At 35.2% G+C, this 18,658-nt stretch overlaps 3 protein-coding genes across 4 annotated transcripts in view; 1 reads left to right on the plus strand and 2 right to left on the minus strand.

The window, feature by feature from the left end:
• Positions 1 to 4,687, plus strand: part of LOC105173116 — a 7,608-nt gene extending 2,921 nt beyond the window's left edge. Inside the window, 9 exon segments of the mRNA XM_011094771.2 lie at positions 587 to 895; positions 1,052 to 1,255; positions 1,444 to 1,923; positions 2,036 to 2,236; positions 2,402 to 2,590; positions 2,919 to 3,082; positions 3,222 to 3,374; positions 3,475 to 3,553; positions 3,942 to 4,687. Coding sequence (XP_011093073.1) covers positions 587 to 895; positions 1,052 to 1,255; positions 1,444 to 1,923; positions 2,036 to 2,236; positions 2,402 to 2,590; positions 2,919 to 3,082; positions 3,222 to 3,374; positions 3,475 to 3,553; positions 3,942 to 4,385 — 2,223 coding nt within the window. The 3' untranslated portion in view covers positions 4,386 to 4,687.
• Positions 6,441 to 10,447, minus strand: LOC105173117 (protein ABIL1). Its single transcript, XM_011094773.2, has 9 exons — positions 9,993 to 10,447; positions 9,422 to 9,504; positions 8,971 to 9,121; positions 8,789 to 8,888; positions 8,604 to 8,693; positions 8,411 to 8,495; positions 8,249 to 8,301; positions 8,062 to 8,138; positions 6,441 to 6,984 (listed from the first exon to the last, which is right to left on the minus strand). The coding sequence occupies exons 1-9, from the start codon at positions 10,083 to 10,085 to the stop codon at positions 6,832 to 6,834; spliced, it is 885 nt and encodes a 294-aa protein (XP_011093075.1). The 5' UTR covers positions 10,086 to 10,447; the 3' UTR covers positions 6,441 to 6,831.
• On the minus strand, positions 13,592 to 16,276 carry LOC105173118 (delta(8)-fatty-acid desaturase-like). 2 transcript variants are annotated; one of them, XM_011094775.2, is made up of 2 exons: positions 16,107 to 16,276; positions 13,592 to 15,150 (listed from the first exon to the last, which is right to left on the minus strand). In XM_011094775.2, the coding sequence occupies exons 1-2, from the start codon at positions 16,189 to 16,191 to the stop codon at positions 13,796 to 13,798; spliced, it is 1,440 nt and encodes a 479-aa protein (XP_011093077.2). In that variant the 5' UTR covers positions 16,192 to 16,276; the 3' UTR covers positions 13,592 to 13,795. The 2 variants fall into 2 exon arrangements, with proteins under 2 accessions (XP_011093077.2, XP_020553476.1); XM_020697817.1 differs by lacking the exon at positions 16,107 to 16,276 and adding an exon at positions 15,908 to 16,053.

Below are 18,658 nucleotides of genomic sequence, written 5' to 3' on the forward strand. Positions count from 1 at the left end.
GACATTAAACAATCTGTGGTGGAGAAGACTAACCACTGACCTAGTCACCTAGATGCCTTAGGTTTCTACTGTTTGGTTTAGGTAATCGAACTGCCTACAAAACTTATATTTTATCGCATAACATGATGCCAGTTTTGCTTTTCAAGTTTCATATGTAAATTCTGCAATTTTTTTTGCTTAGTCTGGGGTAACGTAACGGTGTGATCTTCAACATGGATAAGGGCTGGGTTCGTTGCTGGTTTTGATTCTAGTGATCCTATCACTAGTTCTCTAATAAAATATTTTCCTTTCTTTCCTTGCTTGGGATGTGCATCATTCACTTGATAAGAAAATAAGTGCCATGTTTTGACTATCAAATGAAGAAATGAAAGAGCTATGCACTTGAAGGGAATTGAGGGTTGAAAATTGGAGTTTCCCCTTTCAATGGTTTTCAATGAAGTTGACATACGGAATTATTCTTGTGCATGCTGAATTCAACAAATTCGTATTCTATATACTGAAATACAATTTTAGGGTTTCGGATTCTATGAAATTGATAGGATGGTTATCATGATTTTGATCTTACTTGCTTTTAAATACAATTCAGATGGGTTATTCTGTATGTGATCCTGGAAACTACTTTGTCATTCCGGGTTCTCCTGAAGAAGCCTGGAGAGCTGATGAAAAGCAGATGGTTCCAATGGATAATTCCCGTCCGAAAATGGGGTATGGACAAGATGACTTTGTTGTTGCAGTCGTGGGAAGTCAGCTATCTTATAGAGGTCTTTGGCTGGAGCATGCCTTTATCTTAAAGGCTTTATTTCCTCTTCATACAGACTTTGGTGATTCAAGTTCTCATCTTAAAATCATCATCTTGGCGGGTGATTCCACTAGTAACTACAGTAGCACCGTGGAGGTAAGAGCCTCTTATACCCATTTCAAGTAGTTGTATGATATCTTACATAAAATACATGCTGAGACTGTAAAATATCATGACTTTGTGATAGTTTAATTTGTCTTAAGTAAGGTTACTTGTAATACATGCTCATGTTTATCAAATTTATTGCTGCAGACCATTGCGGACAAATTGGGATATCGAGCGGGAATGGTGAAGCATGTCGCTGCTGATGAAAATACGGACACTGTAATAAGCACTGCTGATCTTGTGATATATGGATCCTTCCTTGAAGAGCATTCTTTTCCAGAAATTTTGCTGAAAGCCATGTGTTTTGAGAAACCTATAATAGCCCCAGATCTACCAACAATACGGAAATATGTAGGTATCTGCAGTATCTGTTCTTTAATTAAATTCTTTCATAATCAGTGCCTTTTACCTGCTTTACCTGTTGCGTAAAAGTTCAAGACGTGCTGTGCCTTAGCTGAAATGGAATTGATTGAATTTAACAAGTAGAACATACCAAAATCTTGTTCTGTTCAGTAACTGGATTGGCATCAATCTCTTAGGTTAGTGACAGGGTGAACGGCTATCTTTTCCCAAAGGAGGATACAACGGTTCTGACACATATCATATCTCAAATGGTCTCAAACGGAAAACTCTCACTTATAGCTCATAATGCTGCGTCAATCGGGAAACGTACAGCTAAAAACTTAATGGTTTCAGAAAGCATCCAGGGATATGCATCACTGTTAGAAAAAATTCTCATGCTCCCGTCTGAAGTTGCAGTCCCCCAGGCTGCCAAAGACATTCCTCTTAAATTAAAAGCTGAATGGCAGTGGCATCTATTTGAAGGTATTGGAGATACCCATCCTCCAAACAAAACCAAGATGAATTTTTTGGACACGATTGAGAAGCAATTGAATCATACCAATGTAGAGTACTCTACTGCTCAGACTGCATCTAATGATACATTCGTGTATACCATTTGGGAAGACCAAAAGCATACAGATATGGCTAGCATGAGAAAAAGAAGAGAGGATGAAGAGGTAAGTGATTCTGTTTTTTTGTCTCGTTATATATGATTAAGCATGAGATAGTTTGGGATTTGAGCACCTGCTTTATTTGGTGATGATATCTTTTTGTTTGGAACTAATGCAGTTGAAGGATAGAACTGATCAACCACGGGGAACATGGGACGAAGTGTATCGAAATGCCCGAAGACCTGATCGTTCATTGCACGAAAGAGATGAAGGAGAACTTGAAAGGACAGGCCAACCACTATGTATTTATGAACCATACTTTGGAGTAGGAACATGGCCCTTTTTGCACAATACTTCGCTTTATAGAGGGCTTGGGCTGGTAAGTACTATCTATGCTCAGAAATTTTTGTTTGTGTTCTTGCTGGGTTGGCCCCATGACTGCTTCGGCTTGCCATCCCCCTCTCTTCTCTCTCTATCTTATTTTTTTAGTATCATAATTTTTGTTGCCGCTTCTGATGTCAATGAATAAATTGGGTTATTGTAGTCTACAAAAGGTCGAAGACCTGGAGCTGATGATGTTGATGCACCTTCTCGTCTGCCACTATTAAATAATGGTTACTATCGAGACGCCTTAGGAGAATATGGTGCTTTCTTTGCAATTGCCAATCGGATTGATCGTATACATAAAAATGCTTGGATAGGATTTCAATCCTGGAGAGCTACAGCGAGAATGGTATGTGATTGGATCATGGTTCTGTTCTTGCTGATTATTTCGTTTCTCTCCGTCTGACTAATCATACTGTACTAGTTCTTTTTCTTTATTGATTTTCTGTAACAAATGAAAGTTCTATGCATGTTATCAACAACCATTAGAAAAGAAAAAAAGAAAATCATTCAACCCCACAAAGAAAATAAATAACACTTCTAATTATGTTTTCTTAGACATGTTGGTACGGTGTGAAGTACAGTAATTTGCAAACTGCAACAGGATAAAATGATAGTGTTGCATATGATTTTTCTTAAGATTTATCGTTACATATCTAACACGAGTAATTTAACAGAGATCTCTGTCTAAGACTGCTGAAAAATCATTGCTGGATGCTATTGAAGCCCGAAGACACGGGGACACCTTGTACTTCTGGGTGCGTTTGGACACTGATCCAAGAAATCCATCAAAGCAGGATTTCTGGTCATTCTGTGACGCTATAAATGCTGGGAATTGTCAGTAAGTCCTACCACGTCAATATAGCATTTCATCCCAAACGGGGGTAGTGGAAAATAAATTTATATTCATTAAAAAATGTACTGAAACTTTGTCAAATTTGTGTTGATTGACATTTGACCTGATTTAACGTGGCCTTTAGGTTGGCGTTCTCGGAGGCTCTGAAAGAGATGTATGGCATAAAGCATAACTTGAGTTCTCTTCCTCCAATGCCTTCGGATGAAGGGACTTGGTCGGTAATGCATTCCTGGGTTTTACCCACTAAGTCCTTCATGGAGTTTGTTATGTTTTCGAGGTTTGGACTTCTACATCTTATTCCGATAAGACGACCCTTTATGCCCACCAGGGCTCTTTCGTGAATATACTTTTCAATGAGCGATCTTTTCTATATGTAGAATGTTTGTGGACGCACTTGACGCACAATTCCATGACGATCATCAGAAAACCGGGCACTGTTATCTCAGTTTGCCAAAGGTTGGTTCTTTTGAAATACTAACGACTTTGTGACACAATGTTGGTTTTGCCTCTGAGATCTTACTGTTAAAGAAATGTTGCGATGACATCCATTTGGGAAAAGAGTTCAATTGTAGTATTACAAAAATTGTTTGAGATTCACAGGAAGACGCCCTTGGTTTTTGATAAATTATATTGCACTACCTGCAATCACATTATATTACAGATTCTCCCTTGAATACAGAATAAGGGTTTATAATGTGAAATATGACTGGTAGGGGTGTAATTATCCCAAAGTGGAGGCATTGAATGTCAATATGCAACGATCAGGATATTCTTGCTTCTTTCTCGTTGTATTTTTTCAATATTTGTCTCTTTGAGAACATGAATATACATGCATGGTTGGCAGGACAAGCATTGCTACTCTCGTTTGCTCGAGTTACTGGTAAACGTTTGGGCATACCATAGTGCAAGAAGAATAGTATATGTCGACCCAGAGACGGGTTTCATGCAAGAACAACACCGGCTGAAAGGCCGTAGAGGTCAAATGTGGATTAAGTGGTTCCAGTACAGCACTCTCAAGAGCATGGATGAGGACTTGGCCGAGGAAGCAGATTCCGACCACCCCAGAAGACGATGGCTTTGGCCGTCAACCGGTGAGATTTTTTGGCAAGGTACATATGAAAAGGAGAGGAATCTGAGAAATAAAGAAAAAGAAAAGAAGAGGCAACAGAGTAAAGATAAAATCCAACGGATGAGGAAACGAACACATCAAAGAGCCCTAGGGAAGTACGTGAAGCCTCTGGCAGACGAAGCCAACTCGACAGTTCTTGAAGCTAAGCTCTTGAGGTAGTACCTATTCTTTTGTCCCATTTTTTCATTTTTATTCGAGACGGGATGCTTAGGATTAGAGTATATGTATCTGAGATGTATTTAGTTTGCATCCTTCTGATGTTTTCAGGGTTCTTTAGTGTATACCAATTCTTTCCTATTTATATTTTTTCGATTTGTACATGTGAACTCTGCTGTCTTGGAGATCTGGGATGGATTTGTTGCAAAAATTATGAGGAGAAGATCTCTGAGTTGTTGCTTAGTTGTCTTGGCAGTGATTTCTAACAACATGCTTATAATTAATTTGACAGAGACATCAGATCCTGTGACTCTAGTTGTATAATTTTGGACATTATCATGTTTCTGGAACAAAGTATCAGAGCATTATTGTCATGTTGGCAACTGGATGCCAGCCAAACAACAGACATAAACATATGGGACTTTGAGCAGGCACTGAAACTTTAATCCTAGATTACAATAGCAAATACAGGTTGTATCAAATGAAAAAAGAATGGAGAAATTAGAAAGGGCTCCTTGTAGTTTGTTATAATTGTAAATACTTTTAAAAAATTAATTATATTTTTACAATTGGTTGTCACGGGAGCCGGGAGGTCATTTATTAGATGATTATTAATTTTTGAAAGTAATTATAATTTTCCAATAATAACGAGGTGTATGTAAATATGATAAATCGTAGGAGAGCTTATTGTAATTTACCTTTAAAAAGAATTGAAGTCTTTTGAGATATTAAAATAAGAGATGATTATATCTACACACCTTCACTTATAATCTATTTACATAAATTTTTCTTGCCTTTTGAAAAATTACAAATATACCCACCAAACATCGATCAAAACATCCATATTTTTTAAAAATTACAGATATATCCCTTGAAACATCAACAATATTGCACTCACTATTCTTATATTTTAATTGCTAGGGATAATTTTTGTATTTATACAAAAAAACAAAATTATAAATAAACCATAGATGAAAACTCATAAATAATACCACATACTTTTACTAATGTACAAATAAAGAATTCACATTGTATATATATACAATTTCATATAATTTATATTATAATTAGATCCCCTCTAAAAATGAGAAATTACACTTATCCTAATTTTTTTCTTAAAATTATACTTATACCTCTTTAAAAAAAATTCATTTACATTTGACCTCTTCCCATTAGAGTTTGGTAAAAAAAAAATTGTATAAATTTTAGTCTTCTCCATCATTTAATATTCTCATATATATTTTTATATTTATACAAAAATAAATGTAATCATATATATAAAGTGATGTTAATGTCATCGTACTATTTTTGTAATTTTTACCTTGTTTTCCCTAAAATGAAAGAGGAAGTGACGGTCAAATTTTTAAATGCCGGTTCTGTTTCATAATTTTGGAGCTTAAAAATTTTATTCGATTATAAAATTTAAATTTTAGAATAGATTTTAAAGTTTTATTAAGATTGTAAATTTTTAAAATTCATTTTGAAGCTTCTATGATATTAGAATTTTATTGTTAGGTCTAAATTAATTTATTAAATTCTAGCAAAAATAAGTACAACTGAATTTATAAACATTTAACATTATATTTTAAAAAATATTAAATATTCTATAATACTTTATAAATTCTAAAATATATTATAAAATGTTTAAAAAATTGTAAATTAATCCGAAACTCCCTCTAGAGGATAAAATTTAAAAGCACAAAAATATTTTAAAAATTTAGTTGTTAAGGGCAATAAAAAGTTCAAATTTTTATCCCAAAATTCATCATACAATTTTTTTCGATCCATCAAATTACCAACTACAGTAAACATGGTAATAAACTTATTAAATTGCCCTGTGGTATATTTTTATGCAATCGACCCCATCAATCATTCATTCCAACCACAAAAGTAAAGGATCTCTCTCTCTCTCTCTCTCTCTCGTATACAGGGAGAACCACCTGTAGAGATAAAGTGAACTTGAATTGGCGTCAATTTAATACAACAGAGGCAAGACTGAAGATGCACATCCCACAATTTGGCAAGAGTTTAGACAGTAACCTCTCTACTTTTAACAGGTTTTTAAGGAGGGATGAATGGATGGATTAATCCTTTCCTTTGCACTCTGATATCAGTAAAAAGCCTTTTCTGTCTCTTCACAGCAACATATTAACGAATAAGAGCACACACCAAAGAAAAGTTTGTGTCTGATCAAATGAACATGTACACGCCACCGAATAGGGATCAGGCACCGATATTCTGCAAAGAAAATACTCAAATATCTTCTCTACCTGACTGTTGTACATTTACTACTAGTTTATTGATACAGACAAAAAGGATTGGACGATAATCTTTGATCAAAGGAAGAAACCCATAGTCAAAAGGGATGGCAGATGAATATGGACAATTTCCTCTAACCTTATGGAGCATACAAGATGAAGTAAAACAAGATGATAGTTTGCCCATGCATTCATGCGGTTGTCTTCAGTTTGGGTGTCTTTTGCTTGACGAAGAAAGCTGAAAGCACGCTCTTACTGCGAACAGGAGGGCGAACAATCTCCCTTAGGGTTGGATTGTCGAATGACCTATGTGGAGTTAAAGGTCTCAAGCCATCCGAAGAATCCTGCATAAGAAATTTCTTAGGTTCTTGCAGTTCTTGAACATGCATGAAGGGAACAGTTTGGCATAAGCAACAGAAAAGAAAATGCCGCTGCGTTTATATGAGCATTTTTGGACACAACACAAAACCAGTTGGTCAGATCAACCAATACAAACAACAATCAACCATTCAAGGTTCACGAGATATCTGCCACTCAGTGTAAAGAACAGTACAATAAAATTGAAACATATTCTGCTCAAGTCAAGCTCTCATGTTGACAGTTCTATATGACAAAAAAATATCACCTAAAGGTTGTTCAGAAAACGTGGAAATAACATGCCAATCACAATCAAGAACAGATTCCAAATGTTCTACAAACTTACCAGATTCACTTCCACATTGGGATATCACCATCTGGACAGCAGAATAGAACTGAAGATAGGGTTGGTTAGGAGTAGCATGATAAAATTATTTGATCACCCTAATAGTCACTCTCTATAGCTCTTCAGCTTTACCTCCTATTCACCTAATTTCACTAATTTCCTACACAGCTAATACGTGCAAATCTTTTCCTACTATTGCATGTTGGCCAGTAGTTAAGACATACTTTGGTGTTCAAAAAGATCAAATGATGTTTTGTTCACTTTCTTATAAATTGGCCATAAGGAAATATGAATTAAAGCACCCCAGTACTTTGAACCTCCTAGAAGAATAAATTGATGAAAAGCTCAATTCTCCACCCCCTTCCAATCTTCCACCCTTCCAAATTCCTCCAAGATGTAAAAGAGGGTAAAGAATTGCACCATTGGGTACTGTGAAAATCACACTAGTGCATGTCATGTTCCTCCCTGCCAGTGCCGGAGACTTCCCACAAACCTAGAGTCTCCAACTATCAGGATACCTCAAGAAATCAATCAAGTCTGAACTTGTTCACCGGTGAGTATCAGTGAAACAGTGGGCATATCAAACCACAATATTCTCAAAAATAGCAAAAATGCTAATAAGACATGCTAAAAAGATTCATGATCTTCCTTATTCAAATGAAGTAACGTAGAAAAAGGAAGTTAAACATGCATGACTTCTGGCGAATGTTGACATTACCCGTCGTGTGACACCCAGTGTTTGCATAGCAACACTTGAAGCCGGTATGGATTTCATCTGGGTGTTCTCTTCAAGATCTAGTTGAAAGAAGAAGATTTATAAATTGAAATCTTGTACGGGGAAAATATCTATGATCTTACTTCTTACATTCACCACGGAAATCAGCACCAGTGTGATATTTGCATACCTAACAAGTTGAATGCACCAGGAGTTTTTCCATGTGATTTTGAGTCTTCAGTGCTGAAAAGGTAAGCAAATATCAACATTCCTTTGTGCTTCATCCACTTGATTCATGAATTGGAGTAATTTTCACTTAGTCAGTAAAAGGATTAAAGATTCCAGGGCACACCTCAATATACCACGTGAAGAGCCTTTCAATGTCGACTTCGTTTCAGATGCTAAATGCCAAGAGAGAGTTTTTGCAGCCGAAGCACCTAAATCAAAAAGTGTTACATGAAAAAATCAACCTGGAGACTATGTGTTATTTGGCAGAAGTAGAACAATATAATGAATAACTATCCAATGCAAAGAAGACCAGCCACCTGAAGGATAAAGTCGACCTCTCGCTTGTATAGGTTGCCTAGGATCAGTTTGTATATGTGGGCTAAAATGAACCTTCTTATTCACATTATCTGGCTTGGAGTCAAACAAAAGAAAATTTAACGAGATTCAAAGAATTTTAGTTTTATTAAGGAAAAATATAATACAGAGCAGCCCTTGGTCTTACTTGGCAAAAGATAATGTTTGTGATGCTTTGGGATGATAGCTAATACTTGCTGCTGCCTAAGACCTTCTTTATCCGTATATGTTTGACATGTTAGAAGTTGCTTACAAGGAAAAACACGTCTCAGCCTCAACTATGCATTAATACTCAATAAATTCTTCATATGTTAATGGAGTGGGAGCTACCTGATTTAGACATGTAACTTTGAGGTCCATGGATGAGATATCCAGGGTCTGTTGCTCCAGAATATCGGTCAACTTGTAAGCAACAGTACCAAGGTGGTCAATGGCATTGACAAGAGCTCGTACAGCATAATCCTTAAGATTGTCTAGCACCCTTACACAAAAGAAACCAATATATATAAGCAAAATTTCCAGGATGAAAGAAAATTAAATATATTTATAATTAATCTCTAGGAAAAAATTGCAATTCTTGACAGTCCAGTGAAAGGCAAGTGATGTTAAATATCAAGAAGATCAATAGATATGCTCCATTGTTAACAACTTCAAAGAAAGAACATCATGCAAACAATTAAATGTATACAAACAAAAAAATTAACGCAACAAGCTATATCATATGAAGACCTCTAAGAAACAAAGTTTGGCAAAGTTACTTATATAAGTTAACAAGTCTTACATTTGCTTTTGTTCGCTGTTAAGATATGACTTCTCGCAATACTCTGCCGCAGAATAAAGTTGTGGTCTGAGGTTCTTGAGTTCCTATGGAGATATAAATGACAAAAAACATCGAATGAACATTGTGTTGAAGGGTCACCAGGAATATATATTAAATAAACACGCAGAAGACATCCATAAGAGTACAAAATATCAAACGCTTACAATAGTGAAACTGGCAGAAATACATTACAAAACATTTGCATCTTATACATAGAGCATCTCAGGAGACCATTAAGCCAGGCTGTGATGCACCTCACTGCTAAGAACCAAAAAATTTGAACGGAACCATCTAAACTGATGAATGAGCTCAAGCACAAAACTAAACCAGCTTAATTAATTCAGAAAAATTAACCCAACTGCCGAATCTCATTCCATCTTTTTCCCTCCTCTCTACCTCATATAAACCGAAACAAATATTGACTCAAACTTTAAGTCAACCAGAAATGCGCAGCACAATCCTTCCTAGATCTAATCCAAAATATGCACCCAAAACTCAAAAACAAAATCGCACGCACTCAAAACAGATTTACCTGTAATGCAGAAACAAAGCTCTTACTTCTCTCCATTGACACTTCGTCAAACGTCATACTCCGATTCTCCCGCCGACCTTTCTCCACCTCCATTAAACACACCCAGAAACACAGAATTGCACTCAAAACACCAGAAACTTCCTCCGAAACTCAATCATCAAAGCCCTAACAACACCAAACACAAAACACTCCCTTCACCACCAAATTCACCCAAAAAACCCAACCACCACGCAACAATTCTCTGAATTAAGTTGGGTTAACATAGATTGGGAGCTAAGCAAGATATAGACACATGAAAAATGCAGGGTGGGGTGGAGTGTGTGTAGCAGAAGCAACCCCGGGAAGTGCGTTGTAGTTGTAAATTGGGTCGGAAGTTGGAGAAAAAGAAGAAAGCGACGTCGTTGGTATTTATTTGGGAGCAGATGGGAAGTAGAAAGGTAGTTGAACTGGAGTAGACCACCGGTGGGCCTTTTTATATTAATGCTTATAGGAATTTTGTTCTCATCTCCACCCTTCCCTAAAATCTAGCCCTGCATTTACCCCATTATTCCTTTTTGTTTTTCTAATAAATGAATAATCACATTTTCATCTCCGTATATGGGTAATTTGGTCATAAAATAATCGCATTTATGTTAACATAAGTAATAAGTCAATTGAAGGTATATATATATTTTGATTTTTTATTAATATCAGTAAATTCAGTTAATTTTGACTAACGAGGGGACTTATTTGATAGACAAAAGCAAACTTCATGAATGATAGATGTAATTTTTCAAACCTTAGGGGAGGAGAGTGTAATTATCCCTTTAATAAATTAGCTAACGTGATGCACAATACTTGAGCACGTATAATCAGATAAATACGATATAAATTTAAAAAGAAAAATTGATATATAATTAAAAGCGGAATAATGATTAACATGAGTGAAAATGGATGATAAATATGATAGCATAATGTCGATTAAACGATAACGTTGACTATTCGAAATAAATAAGTATTTATATTCATAAAATATATAAGGGTATAATTGGAATTTAAAATTTGGTATTGTGGTGTCACAGTTACGTACCGAATGTGCTTCTATTGCTTTTTTTTTTGCATTCTTAGGTTAATATGAAAACTATGAATCCAAATTCCATAACCACTTTTTTCAAAATCGATTATTTTAAAATCAAATATTTTATAATTAATCATACAACTGTCAGGTTAAATTGTACCTTAAAGTACCTCTCGCAATTTCACGAAGGGATAACAGAGGCACTTGCTACTGAATCAACACCCTGATTTATTGGGAAATAACAATTCAAAATATATATATTTAGTCACATCAAACACATTGACAATTATTTAAACTCACGTGTAATGACGCTCGACTCTTTTTCGAGTAAATTGTTTATTAATATGCAATAATTTTAATCGTTAATAATTAATACACTTTCATTAAAAATTAATATTTAATATGTACGATTAATCAATAATTATTATTATAATAGCGAACAATTACTTACTAGAATAGATCAATACTCACATATTAATATGACTTGAACCAATAACCTTTTAATTGTTGTACCTTAATTTCTTCAATTAAACTAAGTCAATGACAAGAATGATGGCTGATTCCTGCACCTGTAAAAAGGGATATCATTCTACTAGTTTTGAGACACACATATTACATATATACTACATGCAATTATAAGAGAGAGTTATGTTAGTTGTTGGAAGTTGTTTTTTTTTTCTTTTTTATGTGGAACTTTGGACTCAACTACTTGTTCAGAGTGAGTTAGAGTCATACGACGTTGTCGGGCTGTTGTATTTTGAATAGGACAAGTTAAGAGTGATACTGCTGGACCAGTAAGAAGTTTGTTGCAGTGGGCTTGAAAGTCATTAAAGAGAGCAAAATATTCGCGCCTCAGGCTGAAGATTTATTTTTATATTTTTAACTGTAAATTATTATTTTTACAACAGAAATTTTCTCATTTTCAGTTTTGGTGTGACTTTTACGTCTAATAAGTAATAGAAAAAATTATGAAACTGTTGGTCTAACATATATTTTTGAATTAATGATACCGTTACGTGAGTATTAAAAATAAAGAAAATTATAATTTATGAAATGCAGTATGAAAAATGATATTAAATTAAAAAAAATTACAAACAAATTGGATAATAAAAATAATAATTGATTTTCCCTAAAATAATATCTGTAAGTAGTATGATTTTTCCTAATTGATTTATTAAACTCAGTACTACCAAGAATTTACCCGATCCTACTTCTTCGTCATTCAAAGACGATGATTTCGATGAGGAAACAGATTGGGGTTCCCCTTCCACAGCATCATCCAGCGGCACTCGAAGTGCAGTCGCCGGAAATTTCATCTCTCGCCGGAAGAGAAACTCACTCCGATGAGAATCATTCTGTGTTAAGAAAATATGAATACTTTATAGGTTTTGAGGCGTGATTTCACTAACCTAGTGGAATTTGCTCCATTGCTGCTGGGTTAAGCAAACTCACTTATAGGATGAGAGGAAACCAACCAACGCTTTCCGAACAGCAATTTCGGAAGCCTTCTTTCAGGAACAACTTCAAATATGTGAAGAACTGATTGAATATGGAGTGGGTATTCTGGCACTTGATTTCATCTGAAAATATGCAGCCATTCCAATTTGCATCTCTTCAATCCAATTTCAGCCAAAATCCCTCTTTTGTAATGGTGAGGGTATGCTGAATAGGCCCTGATTCTTGAGATGCTTTTGTGACGCTTTGCTCATCAGGAAATGTTTATGCATGGCGTTGATGATGGCTCGAGATTGTAAACACAGGTATTTTGTGTACACCTGTAGATTGAAAATTCTCTGTATGGCATACTTCTACTTGCTGGTTGTGAAAACTACATTATATCTTAGCATGGCTGACGAAAAATTCTTCCCAAATCAGGTCTGTCGTACCAAACCAATACTAGATAGTGTGATACACTTGCGCGATTTATCATTTTTCTTTTGAATGTACACTAATCAAACGTCAAAAGTATTACACTTGACATATAATTGGTTCAAATTCAGGCAAACCCATTTCCCCTTGTATTTAAGAGGTCGAGTTTCGGTGTTGAGTAGAATCTTCGATCCTAAAGAAGCCATTGATTAATTATTTTCCATGGTTATTGAGGTGAATTGCTTCTTGGCTTTGTATGATTGTATCTGCAATTGGTTCGTGCCTGTTATCAAGTTTGCCATTGATGCAGAAAATTATGTAGGAAAATGAAAGTAAACATTCTTGACCAGAGGAATGTGCAATGGTAAACTAGAACAGAGGGAAATTTCACTGCTGACATTCCTGCCACCCGAAATACCAACCATAGCTGTCTCGTCTAGTATCGATGCCAGTGTTACGGTTCTGCAGATAGCTAATTTCACCATGGAAGCTGGAAACGCAACTCGATGCATAATCTATCAAGTGGGTGTCTAAACTCGTGTTTTGATAGGCAAAACCTTGGGTTTAGTTGGTAACGTGAGTACCGTCCTACTTGATGTATGCATTTTGGTGTCTGTTCTAATTTGCGGTGGTAATTGGAGTTGAAACCACTCGAATTTTAAAAGGAAAATCCTCTAGAAAAAGAAGAAGTTGTGAATTATTTCAAGGCATACCTGTCTGGCTGCATGTAATGTTTCATACAATATTATTAAAAGCTGTTAATGAAAGTGCAATAGTACCTACTTCATTCAAATCCTAGTTTTCTATTTGTGGTGAAACCTGGTAAGTAAATCAGCAGAGTAACGAAGAAAAGTCTTGACAAGCTGTCTGAAGATCTTCATCCATGTGTGTTTACAGCTTCCCAGAGCAAGTTCTTGGGAACAGGGGACGAGAAATCTCTGGCCTCCATTGCTGCAGTTTTTAAAGTCCTGAAAGTCAACTTATTGGCATCGAGAAACGAAAGACTCCGGTAAGGCAAGTTGTGCTTCTTACACAGGTCCTGGACCAAGGGAGAAATATTCCTCAAATGGCACCTAGGCAACCTCGGAAACAAATGATGTTCGAGCTGGAACTGCAGTCCTCCAAAGAACCAATCCATCTGAGGCGAGCACGATATGTCAATCGTCCCACTAGTCTGTTTCTCGAACCAGTCGTTTCCTTTTGGAGCTCCAACATACACATTTGCAGCGAAATGGTTCAAACAGAACTGGATGTGCTGAATTGAGGTGACGCAAAAGCTTGCCAGGACAAAAAGGATCCGTTCATTCCAGTTAGGCAAATGCGAAAGGAGAAGAGGGAACCAGGTCCAGAAAACAACAACTCCAAATATGTTGAGTGCTCTGTCGGGGACTCTTCTCTTTGGTGAGAACAGAAGCAATAATGTCTGTACATAAAGATTGACTCTGGCAACGCACATCACCGGGTAGAATGTCAAATGCTGATAACTCACAAGAAACCTTGCCATGGAATCGAACGTGAGTTTTCTGCCGTAAAATTGGGACATGAGGGATTGAAACAGTCTTGATGATACGGCAAAAAAGGGCAAATGCTGAAGATCAGGATCGTGGTCGAGGCTGTTGCAGGCAACATGATGGGCGTTGTGGGTCCATTTCCACCAAGCAATGCTGATCCCTGTCAGGCAATTACCGGTCACAATCTGCGCGAGTTTGTTGAATCCAGGATTCATCATTATCTCATAGTGACCAGAATCGTGGCCCAAATAAGTCACCTGCATCCAGGCAATCCCCAAAATTGCAGCGGAAAGCATATGAATCCAGAAACTTTTGCAGTAAAGAACGCCATAGAGACAGGCGTAAAAGAGCAAAGCAATGAAGCACATGGAATAAATAACACCGTGGCCTTTCTTCTGAAACATCCCTGATTTTGTAAACTGCGTTACGAGCTTTCTGTAGTCCTTGGAAACATCTGAAACCTGGAAATCTTCCAGGTGGTAGCCCGTAAAGAACCTGTCAAGATGTTTCCAGGCGGAACCTGGATGGAAAGCAATGAATGCATCTGTGACATCCTGACCAGCCAAATGCAGGAGAGGTGTAGCCCCACCAGGGTGAATCTTTGCCCATTCTGTGACATTGTAAACCTTCCCCTGGACCGAAAGCCACAGGTCATCAGGCTTGTTGTGCTTCTTCAGCTCATCCGACGTTATGTATTTCTTCTTGTTTTCTGCCATTTTTGCTGAAGAAAACAAGAGAAAACTGTCAATGTATAACCACAGAATAGGCAAGAATTTCAATCCCCCCTTCAAATGAACAGGAAATCTGAAAAGGGGATGGATGATTAAATTGAAAAAAATCCCCTTCTGAGAAGGGGTTTGGTGTTTGAATTCCAGATGCTTTTTCTGTATTTATATTGAATTTGTTGTACAATTTACTCTTGTTATTACAGTCAAGATTGTCAATTCAGACAGTTTATATGATTGGAGAATTCGTGTTCACAGCGAATTATGCGGTGAACTGTTTTCACCTTATATTTGCAGTGGCTCAAATTTACAGGGAATGCTTCCATCTCTCACTAATTATAGTTGGTTTTCTAATTTGAACAATAACTAAAATTAGGATTCGTATATTTCAGCCAATCATAGTTCATGGCTTGCTAATTTTAGTCTCTCTAATCACTGTTCGATCAAATAATTATGAAACTTATGAAAAACGAAAAAAAGATTCAAAAGCAAGACATGAGAAATTACTTCATGACGTGCAAAATTCTTCTACGTTCATGATTGCTCAAAAAAAGAAATTTTAGTCTCTCTCATCCCTGATCGATCAAATAATTATGAAACATATGAGAAATTACTTGATGACGTGCAAAATTCTTCTACGTCATGGTTGCTCAAAAAAAGAAATTTTAGTCTCTCTCCTCCCTGATCGATCAAATAATTATGAAACATATGAAAAACGAAAAAAAGATTCAAAAGCAAGACATGAGAAATTACTTGATGACGTGCAAAATTCTTCTACGTTCATGGTTGCTCAAAAAAAGAAATTACAAAAACGGAAGCTTCTTTCAATATCTATTTCCTCTTTCTGCTAAAGTCCAGAGCGACAAGCAAAAAATCTCACGACGACTGCTAAAACAAACAGAGAATTACTGATCCTACAGTCATGCATGTTATTGAAAATCCACGAAGGGACCTATGTTTCTCGTGTATGTCGTGAACTTTGGTTTTCTTGGTCCTTCAACTTTCTGGCTTCCGACTTGTGTTTTCTTCCCCGACATATATGGGACCGATGTCGGCTGCTTTTGCTCGTTTTCTTTAGAACTGTTGGGCACTTGTGTGACGAACTGGGAACGATTGCTCACTCTTGAAAGTGTGTGACGAATGAGAACCAATTGTCACTAGCACTCATAGTGGAGACAAATTAAAAGTGTGGGAATTTGTTCGTGTTCAAGATATGATGTCTGTTCGTTATTCTATATATGTGTGTGTGTGTGTGTAGATTCTTTCTACAGATGGCTAATGTTGTTTTGATGAGTATTGTTATTGTTCTTGCTGAAAATAATTGGTTTTGCAAGTGTGTAATCCTGTTGTTGACTGGAATATTGATCCATCTTTGTGACCGCAAACGTTGTTGATTCCCTTTCCTGTAATGAACTGCAGTTTAAGTGTACAGGAAATTCTGACATCCGTTTTGATCTGAACTAATTACTTTGTTTTGTAGTTACAATGTTATTTGGTATTAATATTAAATAATTTTCATCTTCAACAACTTAAACTTTTAAATGACGAGTGTGTAATTATCATGTGATTTGTTCGATCCAACCAAATCTGATTTGAATAAGAAGTTTTCTCAAGTGAGTTTAATTCGGACATAGTAAGTAGAACTTATTTGTTATGATTAAGTTGTATTTGTTAAGATCACGTTCTTGAAACAGCGTATAAAAAGTTAAAAACTATTTGATATCAATTTAAATCGGAGAGATCTATGTTAGACAAGTCAAGAGACCGAGCTTCATGTAATACTCCTCTTTTCCATTGGTTGAATCTCCAAGAAAAGCCTGATTTGCATGTGTACAGATAAAAACGACAAATTCTAACTCAAATCAAATTTGATTAGATCTAAATTAATTATACGACAAGTACAATACAAGTGTTGAATCCAGACAATATTGAGGCTGAGGAGAGGTGTAAACATGCCAAGTCAGACTACCGGTAGTCTTGGACGCATGCAATTGGCAACTTGTGCTATATGAAGTGCTTAAGGACACGGAATTTGAGCGGCTGCAATCAGCATTTGCCTTATGATCTGTTGCCAATTTGCTCAAATCTTTCCCCATAAATAAACCTGTGAGATAGCATCTTTTCTCATACTTCCTAAGTTACTTAGTCCCTTCATTATAACTCGTTTTTGGTTCAATTAAATTTTGGAATAATTACATTTTACACCCCTTATTTATTGTTTTCTATACAAATCATCTATGCCTTTTGAAAAATTACAAAAACCACCCTGATACTTTGAAAACTCAAAAATACCCTTGTTGACTACGTCAACCTTTATATATATTATTTTTATTTTATTATTTATTCAAATTTTTAATCTAAATGTAAATTATTATATTAAATTTCTTTTATATAAAATTGCACCTTTAAATAATTAAAATATTAAATTATTTAATTAATATATAACTTATCCCTTAGTAAATATATTAAAATTAAAAGATTATTTATTCTCTATTTTTATTCATAACTAAACTTTACTAAAATTAAAATTAAAAATAATTTGTGTATTTTATATAAATCATATTAGACTTAATAAAATAAATAATGTCTTTATTAAAAATAAATTTTAAATTATTAAATTATTTATTTTAAAAAAATTATCCTTCTTCCCCAACCATACCGCCGTGCCCATCCTAATCCCATTTTATTAAAATATCTTTTTAATAAATAAATTGATTTATTTTATTAATTCTAATTAGATTTATATAAAATACATAAATTATTTTTAAATTTTAATTTAGCAAAACTTAGTTTTAAATTAAAATCAAGGATAATTAATCTTTTAATTTTAATAATTTTAAATAATTTATACAAGTGTGCCAAGCAGTTTCGGACTTTGGTGGGAACAACCTATATCTATATAAGGAAAACAAAGAGTAAGCAATCAAGCCAATGAGCAAACCTTTCAAGAGATCAAAGCAATCCCGTCAAGCAAGCCAGGCCTGAGAGAAAGGAGTATGATTTTTTAATTTAAATTTATAATCTATTAATTAATTTCATTTATATATTAATTGAATAATTTAATATCTTAATTATTTAAAGGTACAATTTTATATAAAATTCAATAAAAAAAAGTTACTATAATAATCTATAGGCAAAATATCACTTTTGGTCCTATTAGATAGGGTCATTCTCACTTTTGGTTCCACGCTTTACATGTTCAACACTTGTAGTCCCAAAACCCTAATTTTTTAACACTTTTAGTCCCACTCTGTTAAAAACTGACGGAATTGGCGCTGAAAACAGACTACAATGCTTGTGTACAGTGTTTGGAGGGAAATAATGGCGCCAAAAATATATTTTTTTGCTATATCTAAACAACCCACAAACACCACACAACATTCTCATCTTTTTTTCATAGGCCAAAAAAAATAAGAAATATACTCAAATGCACTGGTTTTGATCATTAATAAAATCTGCCAAATACTACCACAAACAAACCAAAATGTGACAAAAATCTTCTTA

Source organism: Sesamum indicum, linkage group LG11 (assembly GCF_000512975.1).
Source record: "Sesamum indicum cultivar Zhongzhi No. 13 linkage group LG11, S_indicum_v1.0, whole genome shotgun sequence".
Classification (NCBI taxonomy): Eukaryota; Viridiplantae; Streptophyta; class Magnoliopsida; order Lamiales; family Pedaliaceae; genus Sesamum; species Sesamum indicum.

Bases quoted from the DNA above. Each gene is read 5' to 3' on its own strand.
- LOC105173117 (XM_011094773.2), bottom strand. From the start codon at position 10,085: ATGGAGGTGGAGAAAGGTCGGCGGGAGAATCGGAGTATGACGTTTGAC. The intron at 9,505-9,992 runs GTAAATCTGTTT...ATATCTCCATAG, and splicing joins GCTTTGTTTCTGCATTACAG to GAACTCAAGAACCTCAGACC. The intron at 8,889-8,970 runs GTAGCTCCCACT...TTTCCTTGTAAG, and splicing joins AAGTTACATGTCTAAATCAG to CAACTTCTAACATGTCAAAC.
- LOC105173118 (XM_011094775.2), bottom strand. From the start codon at position 16,191: ATGTCGGGGAAGAAAACACAAGTCGGAAGCCAGAAAGTTGAAGGACCA. The intron at 15,151-16,106 runs GTCCCTTCGTGG...TGTTTTCTTCAG, and splicing joins GACATACACGAGAAACATAG to CAAAAATGGCAGAAAACAAG.